We start from the raw sequence: 14,587 nt of genomic DNA, 5'->3' as shown, positions 1-14,587 counted from the left end.
AGTCCCTCTCCGCGTGCCTCAGTCCCTCTCCGCGTGCCTCAGCCCCCTCTCTCCGCGTGCCTCAGCCCCCTCTCTCCGCGTGCCTCATCCCCTCTCTCCGCGTGCCTCATCCCCTCTCTCCGCGTGCCTCAGTCCCTTCTCCGCGTGCCTCATCCCCTCTCTCCGCGTGCCTCAGCCCCTCTCTCCGCGTGCCTCATCCCCTCTCTCCGCGTGCCTCAGCCCCTCTCCGCGTGCCTCAGTCCCTTCTCCGCGTGCCTCAGCCCCCCCTCTCCGCGTGCCTCAGCCCCCCCTCTCCGCGTGCCTCAGCCCCCCCTCTCCGCGTGCCTCAGCCCCCCTCTCCGCGTGCCTCAGCCCCTCTCTCCGCGTGCCTCAGCCCCTCTCTCCGCGTGCCTCAGCCCCTCTCTCCGCGTGCCTCAGCCCCTCTCTCCGCGTGCCTCAGCCCCTCTCTCCGCGTGCCTCAGCCCCTCTCTCCGCGTGCCTCAGCCCCTCTCTCCGCGTGCCTCAGCCCCTCTCTCCGCGTGCCTCAGCCCCTCTCTCCGCGTGCCTCAGCCCCTCTCTCCGCGTGCCTCAGCCCCTCTCTCCGCGTGCCTCAGTCCCCCTCTCCGCGTGCCTCAGTCCCCCCTCTCCGCGTGCCTCAGCCCCTCTCTCCGCGTGCCTCAGCCCCTCTCTCCGCGTGCCTCAGCCCCTCTCTCCGCGTGCCTCAGCCCCTCTCTCCGCGTGCCTCAGCCCCTCTCTCCGCGTGCCTCAGCCCCTCTCTCCGCGTGCCTCAGCCCCTCTCTCCGCGTGCCTCAGTCCCCCTCTCCGCGTGCCTCAGTCCCCCTCTCCGCGTGCCTCAGTCCCCCTCTCCGCGTGCCTCAGTCCCCCTCTCCGCGTGCCTCAGTCCCCCTCTCCGCGTGCCTCAGTCCCTCTCTCCGCGTGCCTCATCCCCTCTCCGCGTGCCTCAGTCCCCCTCTCCGCGTGCCTCAGTCCCCCCTCTCCGCGTGCCTCAGCCCCCTCTCTCCGCGTGCCTCAGTCCCCCTCTCCGCGTGCCTCAGTCCCCCCTCTCCGCGTGCCTCAGCCCCCTCTCTCCGCGTGCCTCAGTCCCCCTCTCCGCGTGCCTCAGTCCCCCTCTCCGCGTGCCTCAGCCCCCTCTCTCCGCGTGCCTCAGTCCCCCTCTCCGCGTGCCTCAGTCCCCCTCTCCGCGTGCCTCAGCCCCCTCTCTCTGCGTGCCGCGTCTGTAGAGACTTTTAGGTCCTGTTCACACCTTTCATATTTGGTCAGTGTTTTACCTCAGTATTTGTAACCACTTTGTCATCCACTCCTGGTTTTGGCTTACAAATACTGACCGTGTGAACGAGGCCTTACAGCTCGGTGACGCCATCATTCCCCTCAGCCGGTGTCTCCCCCATCCACAGTGCACACAGGCTTCTGCCCAGCAACCCACAGCAACCAATCAGAGCGCAGAACCAATACAGGTCATGTGCAGCTGTGATAGTGAGAGCTGCACTGTGATTGGCTCTGATAGTGAGAGCTGCACTGTGATTGGCTGTCACTTCACCACAGAAGAAATCAGAGAAATTGTGACAGAAACTGTCCCCGAAATCGTGAGGTGAGGAAGACGGGGCCCCAGAGGGGGAGGACGGGGCCCCAGAGGGGGAAGCTATTCTTATATGATACCGTCTGCTGAACCGTGGTATGTAATCCTCTCCGGTGTGGTATCTAATCTTCTGTGTGGTACAGAGTGCTGCGCTGTTTATCTAATCCTCTCCGGTGTGGTATCTAATCTCTCCGGTGGTGCAGAGTGCAGCGCTGTGTATCTAATCCTCTCCGGTGTGGTATCTAATCTCTCCGGTGGTGCAGAGTGCAGCGCTGTGTATCTAATCCTCTCCGGTGTGGTATCTAATCTCTCCGGTGGTGCAGAGTGCAGCGCTGTGTATCTAATCCTCTCCGGTGTGGTATCTAATCTCTCCGGTACAGAGTGCTGCGCTGTGTATCTAATCCTCTCCGGTGTGGTATCTAATCTCTCCGGTGGTACAGAATGCTGCGCCTGTGTATCTAATCTCTCCGGTGTGGTATCTAATCTTTCTGGTACAGAATGCTGCGCCTGTGTATCTAATCTCTCCGGTGTGGTATCTAATCTTTCTGGTACAGAGTGCTGCGCTGTGTATCTAATCTCTCCGGTGGTGCAGAGTGCTGCGCTGTGTATCCAAAATCTCCGGTGTGGTATCTAATCTCTCTGGTGGTGCAGAGTGCTGCGCTGTGTATCTAATCCTCTCCGGTGTGGTATCTAATCTCTCCGGTGGTGCAGAATGCTGCGCTGTGTAGCTAATCTCTCCGGTGTGGTATCTAATCTCTCCGGTGGTGCAGAGTGCTGCGCTGTGTATCTAATCCTCTCCGGTGTGGTATCTAATCTCTCTCTTACAGAGTGCTGCGCTGTGTATCTAATCCTCTCCGGTGTGGTATCTAATCTCTCCGGTGGTGCAGAGTGCTGCGCTGTGTATCCAAAATCTCCGGTGTGGTATCTAATCTCTCTGGTGGTGCAGAGTGCTGCGCTGTGTATCTAATCCTCTCCGGTGTGGTATCTAATCTCTCCGGTGGTGCAGAATGCTGCGCTGTGTAGCTAATCTCTCCGGTGTGGTATCTAATCTCTCCGGTGGTGCAGAGTGCTGCGCTGTGTATCTAATCCTCTCCGGTGTGGTATCTAATCTCTCTCTTACAGAGTGCTGCGCTGTGTATCTAATCCTCTCCGGTGTGGTATCTAATCTTTATGGTACAGAGTGCTGTGCTGTGTATCTAATCTCTCCGGTGTGGTATCTAATCTCTCTGGTACAGAGTGCTGCGCTGTGTATCTAATCTCTCCGGTGTGGTATCTAATCTCTCTGGTACAGAGTGCTGCGCTGTGTATCTAATCTCTCTGGTGGTGCAGAGTGCTGTGCTGTGTATCTAATCTCTCCGGTGGTACAGAGTGCTGCGCTGTGTATCTAATCCTCTCCGGTGTGGTATCTAATCTCTCCGGTGGTGCAGAGTGCTGCGCTGTGTATCTAATCCTCTCCGGTGTGGTATCTAATCTCTCCGGTGTGGTATCTAATCTCTCTGGTACAGAGTGCTGCGCTGTGTATCCAAAATCTCCGGTGTGGTATCTAATATCTCTGGTGGTACAGAGTGCTGCGCTGTGTATCTAATCTCTCTGGTGGTGCAGAGTGCTGCGCTGTGTATCTAATCCTCTCCGGTGTGGTATCTAATCTTTATGGTACAGAGTGCTGTGTATCTAATCTCTCCGGTGTGGTATCTAATCTCTCCGGTACAGAATGCTGTGCTGTGTATCTAATCTCTCCGGTGGTGCAGAGTGCTGCGCTGTGTATCTAATCCTCTCCGGTGTGGTATCTAATCTCTCCGGTGGTGCAGAGTGCTGCGCTGTGTATCTAATCTCTCCGGTGTGGTATCTAATCTTTCTGGTACTGAGTGCTGTGCTGTGTATCTAATCTCTCCGGTGTGGTATCTAATCTCTCTGGTACAGAGTGCTGCGCTGTGTATCTAATCTCTCCGGTGGTGCAGAGTGCTGCGCTGTGTATCTAATCCTCTCCGGTGTGGTATCTAATCTCTCCGGTGGTGCAGAATGCTGCGCTGTGTAGCTAATCTCTCCGGTGTGGTATCTAATCTCTCTGGTGGTGCAGAGTGCTGCGCTGTGTATCTAATCCTCTCCGGTGTGGTATCTAATCTCTCCGGTGGTGCAGAATGCTGCGCTGTGTAGCTAATCTCTCCGGTGTGGTATCTAATCTCTCCGGTGGTGCAGAGTGCTGCACTGTGTATCTAATCCTCTCCGGTGTGGTATCTAATCTCTCCGGTGGTACAGAGTGCTGCGCTGTGTATCTAATCCTCTCCGGTGTGGTATCTAATCTCTCTCTTACAGAGTGCTGCGCTGTGTATCTAATCCTCTCCGGTGTGGTATCTAATCTTTATGGTACAGAGTGCTGTGTATCTAATCTCTCCGGTGTGGTATCTAATCTCTCTGGTACAGAGTGCTGCGCTGTGTATCTAATCTCTCCGGTGTGGTATCTAATCTCTCTGGTACAGAGTGCTGCGCTGTGTATCTAATCTCTCTGGTGGTGCAGAGTGCTGTGCTGTGTATCTAATCTCTCCGGTGGTACAGAGTGCTGCGCTGTGTATCTAATCCTCTCCGGTGTGGTATCTAATCTCTCCGGTGGTGCAGAGTGCTGCGCTGTGTATCTAATCCTCTCCGGTGTGGTATCTAATCTCTCCGGTGTGGTATCTAATCTCTCTGGTACAGAGTGCTGCGCTGTGTATCTAATCTCTTCGGTGGTGCAGAGTGCTGCGCTGTGTATCCAAAATCTCCGGTGTGGTATCTAATCTCTCTGGTGGTACAGAGTGCTGCGCTGTGTATCTAATCTCTCTGGTGGTGCAGAGTGCTGCGCTGTGTATCTAATCCTCTCCGGTGTGGTATCTAATCTCTCCGGTGGTGCAGAATGCTGCGCTGTGTAGCTAATCTCTCCGGTGTGGTATCTAAGCTCTCCGGTGGTACAGAGTGCTGCGCTGTGTATCTAATCCTCTCCGGTGTGGTATCTAATCTCTCTCTTACAGAGTGCTGCGCTGTGTATCTAATCCTCTCCGGTGTGGTATCTAATCTTTATGGTACAGAGTGCTGTGTATCTAATCTCTCCGGTGTGGTATCTAATCTCTCCGGTACAGAATGCTGTGCTGTGTATCTAATCTCTCCGGTGGTGCAGAGTGCTGCGCTGTGTATCTAATCCTCTCCGGTGTGGTATCTAATCTCTCCGGTGGTGCAGAGTGCTGCGCTGTGTATCTAATCTCTCCGGTGTGGTATCTAATCTTTCTGGTACTGAGTGCTGTGCTGTGTATCTAATCTCTCCGGTGTGGTATCTAATCTCTCTGGTACAGAGTGCTGCGCTGTGTATCTAATCTCTCCGGTGGTGCAGAGTGCTGCGCTGTGTATCTAATCCTCTCCGGTGTGGTATCTAATCTCTCCGGTGGTGCAGAGTGCTGCGCTGTGTATCTAATCTCTCCGGTGTGGTATCTAATCTTTCTGGTACTGAGTGCTGTGCTGTGTATCTAATCTCTCCGGTGTGGTATCTAATCTCTCTGGTACAGAGTGCTGCGCTGTGTATCTAATCTCTCCGGTGGTGCAGAGTGCTGCGCTGTGTATCTAATCCTCTCCGGTGTGGTATCTAATCTCTCCGGTGGTGCAGAGTGCTGCGCTGTGTATCTAATCTCTCCGGTGTGGTATCTAATCTTTCTGGTACTGAGTGCTGTGCTGTGTATCTAATCTCTCCGGTGTGGTATCTAATCTCTCTGGTACAGAGTGCTGCGCTGTGTATCTAATCTCTCCGGTGGTGCAGAGTGCTGCGCTGTGTATCTAATCCTCTCCGGTGTGGTATCTAATCTCTCCGGTGGTGCAGAGTGCTGCGCTGTGTATCTAATCCTCTCCGGTGTGGTATCTAATCTCTCCGGTGGTGCAGAGTGCTGCGCTGTGTATCTAAGCTCTCCGGTGTGGTATCTAATCTTTATGGTACAGAGTGCTGTGCTGTGCATCTAATCTCTCCGGTGTGGTATCTAATCTCTCTGGTACAGAGTGCTGCGCTGTGTATCTAATCTCTCTGGTGGTGCAGAGTGCTGCGCTGTGTATCTAATCCTCTCCGGTGTGGTATCTAATCTCTCCGGTGGTGCAGAGTGCTGCGCTGTGTATCCTAATCTCTCCGGTGTGGTATCTAATCTCTCCGGTGGTGCAGAGTGCTGCGCTGTGTATCTAATCCTCTCCGGTGTGGTATCTAATCTCTCCGGTGGTGCAGAGTGCTGCGCTGTGTATCTAATCCTCTCCGGTGTGGTATCTAATCTCTCCGGTGGTGCAGAGTGCTGCGCTGTGTATCTAATCCTCTCCGGTGTGGTATCTAATCTCTCCGGTGGTGCAGAGTGCTGCGCTGTGTATCTAAGCTCTCCGGTGTGGTATCTAATCTTTATGGTACAGAGTGCTGTGCTGTGCATCTAATCTCTCCGGTGTGGTATCTAATCTCTCCGGTGGTGCAGAGTGCTGCGCTGTGTATCTAAGCTCTCCGGTGTGGTATCTAATCTTTATGGTACAGAGTGCTGTGCTGTGCATCTAATCTCTCCGGTGTGGTATCTAATCTCTCCGGTACAGAGTGCTGCGCTGTGTATCTAATCCTCTCCGGTGTGGTATCTAATCTCTCCGGTGGTGCAGAGTGCTGCGCTGTGTATCTAATCTCTCCGGTGTGGTATCTAATCTTTCTGGTACAGAGTGCTGCGCTGTGTATCTAATCCTCTCCGGTGTGGTATCTAATCTTTCTGGTACAGAGTGCTGCGCTGTGTATCTAATCCTCTCCGGTGTGGTATCTAATCCTCTCCGGTGTGGTATCTAATCCTCTCCGGTGTGGTATCTAACCCTCTGCGGTGTGGTATGTAATCTCCCCGGGGGTACTGAGCGTGCTGTGCCGGTGTCCCGTGGGTGGATGCGGTACATCCGGGCCCCGCACTACACGTGCTCTCTGCTCGCCCTGTGTCCCCGCGCTGGCTCCCTGTGTCCGGGATGCTGCAGTGACTGAGCGCTGCCTCCCGCCCCTCTGCCATTGGCTCCTGCGCCCGCTGCGGGTGAGCAGGGCGGGTCCCGGGCGCAGCATCAGTGCGGTCCGGCAGAGCTCCGTCCGGCAGAGCCCCGGGCAGCAGCAGCCGCAGCATGGACTCCTCCCGCAGCATCCAGCAGGAGATCACCTCCCTGAAAGGTAAGCCGGCCCGCAGCCATGGGGTTAACGATGTGTGCGGCAGAGCCCCCCAGACTGGGGAGCGGGGTCCAGCAGAGCCCCCCAGACTGGGGAGCGGGGTCCAGCAGTGCCCCCCAGACTGGGGTGTAGGGTCCAGCAGAGCCCCCCAGACTGGGGAGCAGGGTCCAGCAGAGCCCCCCTGACTGGGGTGTAGGGTCCAGCAGAGCCCCCCAGACTGGGGAGCGGGGTCCAGCAGAGCCCCCTAGACTGGGGAGCAGGGTCCAGGGGAGCGGGGTCCGGCACAGCCCCCTAGACCGGGGAGCGGGGTCCGGCAGAGCCCCCTAGACTGGGGAGCGGGGTTCGGTAGAGCCCCCTAGACTGGGGAGCGGGGTCCGGCAGAGCCCCCTAGACTGTGGGGAGCAGGGTCCAGCAAGCCCCTTAAATTGTAGAACAGAGCCCCCAAACTGAGCAAGTGGAGTCGGCACAGGACCAACTCCCAAGACTACGGCAGCGGATCCCCCAATTGTGACTGGAGCTGATGAATGCCCAGAGCCCCCACAAGTGAGCCGAGCACAGCCCCCCTCCCCCAGTGTATAGTATGAGTCTCCCAGTACTGTCCAAACTGAGATCTATACAGGACCCCTCTCCCATTGCCCCCCTCCATTTTGTCAAGTAACTTGGCTGAGCCCCCGGTACTGACCAAGTTCAGTAATAAACCGGACCCCCCCAGACTGGTGGGCAAAGCTCAGCAAGGCGCCCTACATGGGGCCCACTTCTCGAGCTTATGCTTGGTCAGCCCCCCAGTAGTGGCTGAGCAGACAGCGCAGCAGAGGACTGGGGGGCTCAGCCTGTTTAGTCATCCTGGGGATCCTGACTGAGCAGATAGAAGCACAGGACCCCCAGACTGATGACAGAGCCCAGTACAGGACATCCCTAATCTAGCCGAGCCCCCAGTGAGGACCATGCAGGTTCTAGGGCAGGAACACCATGACTGATAAGCAGAGTATTGGACCCCTGCACAAATAAATATGGCCAAGCAGAGCCCCCTGTGAAAGACTGACTGTAGAGACCCCAAGTTCTAACATTCATAAAGAGACCACTCCTTGGCACACTCACCCTAATTACTGATCATACACCCCCAGCAGCCCCTCTGTGACCCCAGTGCAATGCTGGGACCCCTCCACCTGTGGCAGCACCAGAGCGAGCTGTGTACATGGGGGGCCGCTGCTGCTGCTGCTGAATCAGCTGTCTGTGCTGCAGCTACAATGCGGAGCTCCCAGGCACATGGCAGCCCCCTCTGTGTGTACCACATGGGTGGGGAACTAGTGCACATACTTATTATTGTGGCAACGAGTGGGGCGGTGGGAAATGTACAGGAGGACGTAGGGTCCGTGATATCTGTAGATATCTGTGGGGTCAGTGATATCTGTAGGGTTGATGATCTGTGGGGTCAGGGATATCTGTAGATATCTTTGGGGTCAGTGAGATTTGTGGGGTCAGTGTTATCTCTAGGGTCAGTGATCTGTGGGATCAGTTATATCTGTAGGGTCAGTGATATGTGGAGTTGGTGATCTGTAGGGTCCTGTGGGGTCAGTGATATCTGTAGGGTCAGTGATATCTGTAGGGTCCAGTGGGGTCAGTGATATCTGTAGATATCTGTGGGGTTGGTGATCTGTAGGGTCCTGTGGTTTAAGTGATATTTGTATAATGGGGGTCAGTGAGATTTGTGGGGTCAGTGTTCTCTAGTGTCGTTCTGTAGGGTCCTGTTGGGTCAGTGATATCTGTAGATATATGTAGGGTTGTTCTGTAGGGTCCTGTGGGGTCAGTGATATCTGTAGATATACAGTGGGGCAAAAAAGTATTTAGTCAGTCAGCAATAGTGCAAGTTCCACCACTTAAAAAGATGAGAGGCGTCTGTAATTTACATCATAGGTAGACCTCAACTATGGGAGACAAACTGAGAAAAAAAAATCCAGAAAACCTTGTGAAGACTTACAGAAAACGTTTGACCTCTGTCATTGCCAACAAAGGAAATATTACAAAGTATTGAGATGAAATTTTGTTTCTGACCAAATACTTATTTTCCACCATAATATGCAAATAAAATGCTAAAAAAACAGACAATGTGATTTTCTGGATTTTTTTTTCTCAGTTTGTCTCCCATAGTTGTGGTCTACCTATGATGTAAATTACAGACGCCTCTCATCTTTTTAAGTGGTGGAACTTGCACTATTGCTGACTGACTAAATACTTTTTTGCCCCACTGTATGTAGGGTCAGTGATATCTGTAGCATCCTGTACGGTCAGTGATATCTGTAGGGTCCTGTGGGGTAAGTTATATCAGTAGATATCTATAGGGTCAGGGATCTATAGGGTCCTGTGGGGTCAGTGATATCTGTAGATATATGTAGGGTCGTTCTGTAGGGTCCTGTGGGGTCAGTGATATCTGTAGATATCTGTAGGGTCAGTGATATCTGTAGGGTCAGTGATCTTTGTGAGGTCAATGATATCTGTAGCGTCCTGTGAGGTCAGTGATCTGTAGGGTCCCGTGGGGTCAGGGATATCTGTAAATATCTATGGGGTCAGTGATATTTGTTGGGTTCGTGATATCTGTAGGGTCCTGTGGGATCAGTGATATCTGTAGTGTCACTGATCTGTAGGGTCCTGAATGGTCCATATAATTTCTGGTTCTAGCTGTGTTCTATAATCTGTCGTTTTGGCTTTCTGCATGGCGCACCTCCTTAATCAGGGCAGTACCTGGTGTTTTCCCAGAGAGTTATCTTATCACTGCCAAACATAAGTCCCTAAAATCGGGTACCAGGAGCGCCCAGATGGAGGAGGTGACACTCCATTCCTCTGTAACCTCCACTCCTGGACACATGACCTCCATCCCTCTGTGACCTCCACTCCTGGAGATGTGTCCTGCATCCCTGTGTAACCTCCAGTCCTGGAAAAGCATCCTCCATCCCTTTGTAACGTCCACTTCTGGAGAAGCGTCCTCCATCCTTGTGTAACCTCCACTCGTAGAGAAGCTTCCTCCATCCCCGTGTAACCTCCTCTCCTGGAGACGCTTTCTCCATCCCTCTGTGCCATCTACTCCTGGAGACGCGTCCTCCATCCCTCTGTGCCATCTACTCCTGGAGACGCATCCTCCATCCCTCTGTGCCATCTACTCCTGGAGACGCATCCTCCATCCCTCTGTGCTCTCTACTCCTGGAGAAGCGTCCTCCATCCCTCTGTGCCTTCTACTCCTGGAGACGCATCCTTCATCCCTCTGTGCCCTCTAAACCAGGAGACGCCTTCTCCATCCCTCTGTGCCCTCTACTCCTGGAGACGCGTTCTCCATCCCTCTGTGCCCTCTACTCCTGGAGACGCGTCCTCCATCCCTCTGTGCCATCTACTCCTGGAGACGCGTTATCCATCCCTCTGTGCCCTCTACTCCTGGAGACGCGTTCTCCATCCCTCTGTGCCCTCTACTCCTGGAGACGCGTTCTCCATCCCTCTGTGCCCTCTACTCCTGGAGACGCGTTCTCCATCCCTCTGTGCCATCTACTCCTGGAGACGCTTTCTCCATTCCTCTGTTCCCTCTACTCCTGGAGACGCGTCCTCCATCCCTCTGTGCCATCTACTCCTGGAGACGCATCCTCCATCCCTCTGTGCTCTCTACTCCTGGAGACGCATCCTTCATCCCTCTGTGCCCTCTAAACCAGGAGACGCCTTCTCCATCCCTCTGTGCCCTCTACTCCTGGAGACGCGTTCTCCATCCCTCTGTGCCCTCTACTCCTGGAGACGCGTCCTCCATCCCTCTGTGCCATCTACTCCTGGAGACGCATCCTCCATCCCTCTGTGCTCTCTACTCCTGGAGACGCGTCCTCCATCCCTCTGTGCCCTCTAAACCAGGAGACGCCTTCTCCATCCCTCTGTGCCCTCTAAACCAGGAGACGCGTTCTCCATCCCTCTGTGCCCTCTACTCCTGGAGACGCATCCTCCATCCCTCTGTGCTCTCTACTCCTGGAGACGCGTTCTTCATCCCTCTGTGCCCTCTAAACCAGGAGACGCCTTCTCCATCCCTCTGTGCCCTCTACTCCTGGAGACGCGTTCTCCATCCCTCTGTGCCCTCTACTCCTGGAGACGCATCCTCCATCCCTCTGTGCTCTCTACTCCTGGAGACGCATCCTTCATCCCTCTGTGCCCTCTAAACCAGGAGACGCCTTCTCCATCCCTCTGTGCCCTCTACTCCTGGAGACGCGTTCTCCATCCCTCTGTGCCCTCTACTCCTGGAGACGCGCGTCCTCCATCCCTCTGTGCCCTCTACTCCTGGAGACGCGTTCTTCATCCCTCTGTGCCCTCTAAACCAGGAGACGCCTTCTCCATCCCTCTGTGCCCTCTACTCCTGGAGACGCGTTCTCCATCCCTCTGTGCCCTCTACTCCTGGAGACGCGTCCTCCATCCCTCTGTGCTCTCTACTCCTGGAGACGCGTTCTTCATCCCTCTGTGCCCTCTACTCCTGGAGACGCGCGTCCTCCATCCCTCTGTGCCATCTACTCCTGGAGACGCATCCTCCATCCCTCTGTGCTCTCTACTCCTGGAGACGCGTTCTTCATCCCTCTGTGCCCTCTAAACCAGGAGACGCCTTCTCCATCCCTCTGTGCCCTCTACTCCTGGAGACGCGTTCTCCATCCCTCTGTGCCCTCTACTCCTGGAGACGCGTCCTCCATCCCTCTGTGCCATCTACTCCTGGAGACGCTTTCTCCATTCCTCTGTTCCCTCTATTCCTGGAGACGCGTCCTCGATCCCTCTGTGCCATCTACTCCTGGAGACGTGTTCGCCATCCCTTGTGTAACCCTCACTCCTGGAGATGCTTCCTCCATGCCTCTACTGTTTGAGACTTTTACCTTTGGGCGCCGTTCCTCTGTTTTCTGTCATGTATGTAAGGGTCCTGGTGATAGCGTCAAGTGTAGACTTAGTCACAAAGTCCACACGTCTTGGCACACGGCTCTTCCTGCTGCATTGTGGGAATGGAGGTTGCGTGTTGGCACTCTCTGAAGTGACGCTCTCAAGTTTGTGGCTGGCATGTTCACTGCCAATAAAGTAAACAGAAAAAGTTGCACTCTGTAGCGCTAAAGCATGTCAATACTGCTTCTGGATAATAGGAAGCAACTGAGACGCTTAGCACATAATTTGGCCAATTCATGCAGCCAACGACAAGGCGTTCTGAGAACTGCTGGGACCCTATGTGTCTAGTGTGAACAATGCTCAAAGACTGAAGTCTGAATTTCTGGGTAGATGTGAATACCTCTCTTTGAAGCCTGAATTTATGGGTAGCTAGGAGCCTGTTGCAATTAAAAACCACCACACCCACTAGCACTACTGGCCATATTTTCCATATTCGTGCCGCTTTTTATGTTTGATGATCGTTTATGAACGTATTTGCACATCTGTACTCCCATTGCCTCCAATCGCATTCAGCTATGTTCGGCAACTATTGCAAGTACGGCGATCGTAATTCAAACCGAATATTGAAATACTCGCTCATCTCTAGTAATGACATGTAAAACCCCTTTAGTAGACACTCAAGGAGTGAAAAACGTTTGTCTATTTGTGTAAATCTCGTCCTTCGCCAGTTCACTTGATTTTCCGGGCCAAAGCCTGAGTCTGCACTATGGCAACAGGCCTGATTCCTGCCAGGTGATGGCACGAAGACCCAGTGAAGAAGCAAATCATCGTGTCTCCTCATGTAGGTCTCTGTCGCACTGCACCTGACAGGATTAAGAATGCCTCAGCAGTGGAATTCCAGGCTTCGGGCCTGGATCAGATCTCAGTAGAGACAGACTAGGATAAAGGTATTGTTTTCACATTTATATTTATAGAGAGGTTTAATTGTTGTTCCAGATGGTAATATTTTATTTCTGTCTGTGGCTCTGATGAAGCAGCGAGTGGTGGCCGCTCTACGTCCACTGTTTCTCTATTGATCCGTCTCATGGATAATGCCAGGTACTGCTGTTTTCTCTCTGCCTGTTAGCGCTGTCCTGGGGTGAATCCTTAGGGATGGCTTGGGCGCTCTGCCCGTTGGAGTGTTCCTGGGGTGACTCCAGAGGAATTGCAAGGCCTCTGTTGATGCAGTCCTGGGGTGACTACAGAGGGATGGCATGGTTTCTGCCTGTTGGTGCAGTCCTGGGGTGACTTCTGAGAGATGGCGTGGTCTCTTTGCCCGTTGGAGTGGTCTCTCTGTCTATTGGCGAGGTCCTGGGGTGACTTCTGAGGGATAGTGTGGTCTCTTTGCCTGTTGGAGTGTTCCTGGGGTGACTCCAGAGGGATGACGAAGTCCAGGGGTGGCTCCTGGTTTCCCCTATTTCCTCATAGATTGTAAGCTTGCTAGCAGAGCTCTCATTTCTCCTGTATCTGTTGATTTATGCAATTATTGTTCTGTAATGTCTATTGTCTGTACAAGTCCCCTCCAAAATGTAAAGTACTGTGTAATATGTAGGCGCTATAGAAGTAAAATTATTATTATGACGTGGTCTCTGTGCCTGTCAGCCCAGTCCTGTGGTGACTGCTGAGGGATGGCGTTGTCTCCCTGCCTGTTGGTGTGGTTTTGGGGTGACTCCTGAGGGATGGCATGATTTCCGCCTGTTAGCGTGATCCTGGGGTGACTTTAGAGGCATGGTGTGGTCCTGAGGTGACTCCAGAGGGATGGCATGGTCTCTCTGCCTGTTGGTGTGGTCTTGGCGTGACTCCAGAGGGATGGCGTGGTCTCCCAATCTGTGGCATGGGCCTGGGGTGACTCCAGTGGGATGGCATGGCCTCTCTCTCTGCCTGTTGGTGTGGCCCTGGGGTGACTCCGGAGAGATGATGTGGTCTCCCTGCCTGTTGGCATGGTCGTGGGGTGATTCCAGAGGGATGGCGTGGTCTCCCTATTTGTTGGCGTGGTTCTGAAGTGACTCCAGAGAGATGGCGTGGTGTCCCTGTTTGTTGGCGTGGTTCTGAGGTGACTCCATAGAGATGGCGTTGTCTCTCCGTCTGTTGGTGTGACCCTGGGGTGACTCCAGAGGGATGGCATGGTCTCGCTGCCTGTTGCAGTGGTCATCGGGTTAGTCCAGAGGGATTGCATGGTTTCTCTTCCTGTTGGTGTGGTCCTGGGGTGACTCCAGAGGGATGGCATGGTTTCTCTTCCTGTTGGTGTAGTCCTGGGGTGACTCCAGAGGGATGGCATGGTTTCTCTTCCTGTTGGTGTAGTCCTGGGGTGACTCCAGAGGGATGGCGTGGTTTATCTGCCTGTTGGTGTGGTCCTGGGGTGACTCCAGAGGAATGGTGTGGTTTCTCTTCCTGTTGGTGTGGACCTGGGGTGTCTCCAGAGGGATGGCGTGGTCTCGCTGCCTGTTGGAGTAGTCATGGGGTTAGTCCAGAGGGATTGCATGGTTTCTCTTCCTGTTGGTGTGGTCCTGGGGTGACTGCAGAGAGATGTCGTCTCTCCGTCTGTTGGTGTGGCCCTGGGGTGACTCCAGAGGGATGGAGTGGTCTCTGCCTGTTTGTGTGGTCCTGGGGTGACTCCAGAGGGATGGCATGGTTTCTCTTCCTGTTGGTGTGGCCCTGGGGTGACTCCAGAGGGATGGCATGGTTTCTCTTCCCGTTTGTGTGGTCCTGGGGTGACTCCAGAGGGATGGCATGGTTTCTCTTCCCGTTTGTGTGGTCCTGGGGTGACTCCAGAGGGATGGCGTGGTTTCTCTGCCTGTTGGTGTGGCCCTGGGGTGACTCCAGAGGGATGGCGTGGTTTCTCTTCATGTTTGTGTGGCCCTGGGGTGACTCCAGAGGGATGGCGTGGTTTCTCTTCATGTTTGTGTGGTCCTGGGGTGACTCCA

At 54.2% G+C, this 14,587-nt stretch overlaps 1 protein-coding gene across 11 annotated transcripts in view; it reads left to right on the top strand.

Moving 5' to 3' along the window:
- PLEC (plectin) overlaps positions 1–14,587 on the top strand; it is a 447,362-nt gene that overhangs the window by 176,683 nt on the left and 256,092 nt on the right. Inside the window, exon 1 of one of the 11 annotated variants that reach the window (XM_077271549.1) lies at positions 6,635–6,749. The exons of 9 other annotated variants lie outside the window; for them this stretch is intronic. In XM_077271549.1, coding sequence (XP_077127664.1) covers positions 6,704–6,749 — 46 coding nt within the window. In that variant the 5' untranslated portion in view covers positions 6,635–6,703. Of the gene's footprint in view, positions 1–6,634; positions 6,750–14,587 lie in introns of those variants that run through there. One more of the 11 variants, XM_077271550.1, reaches the window with a different exon arrangement.

Source organism: Ranitomeya variabilis, chromosome 6, assembly GCF_051348905.1.
Source record: "Ranitomeya variabilis isolate aRanVar5 chromosome 6, aRanVar5.hap1, whole genome shotgun sequence".
Classification (NCBI taxonomy): Eukaryota; Metazoa; Chordata; class Amphibia; order Anura; family Dendrobatidae; genus Ranitomeya; species Ranitomeya variabilis.
Note: the sequence above shows the minus strand (reverse complement) of the source record. Positions and strands in the feature narration are given on the sequence as shown.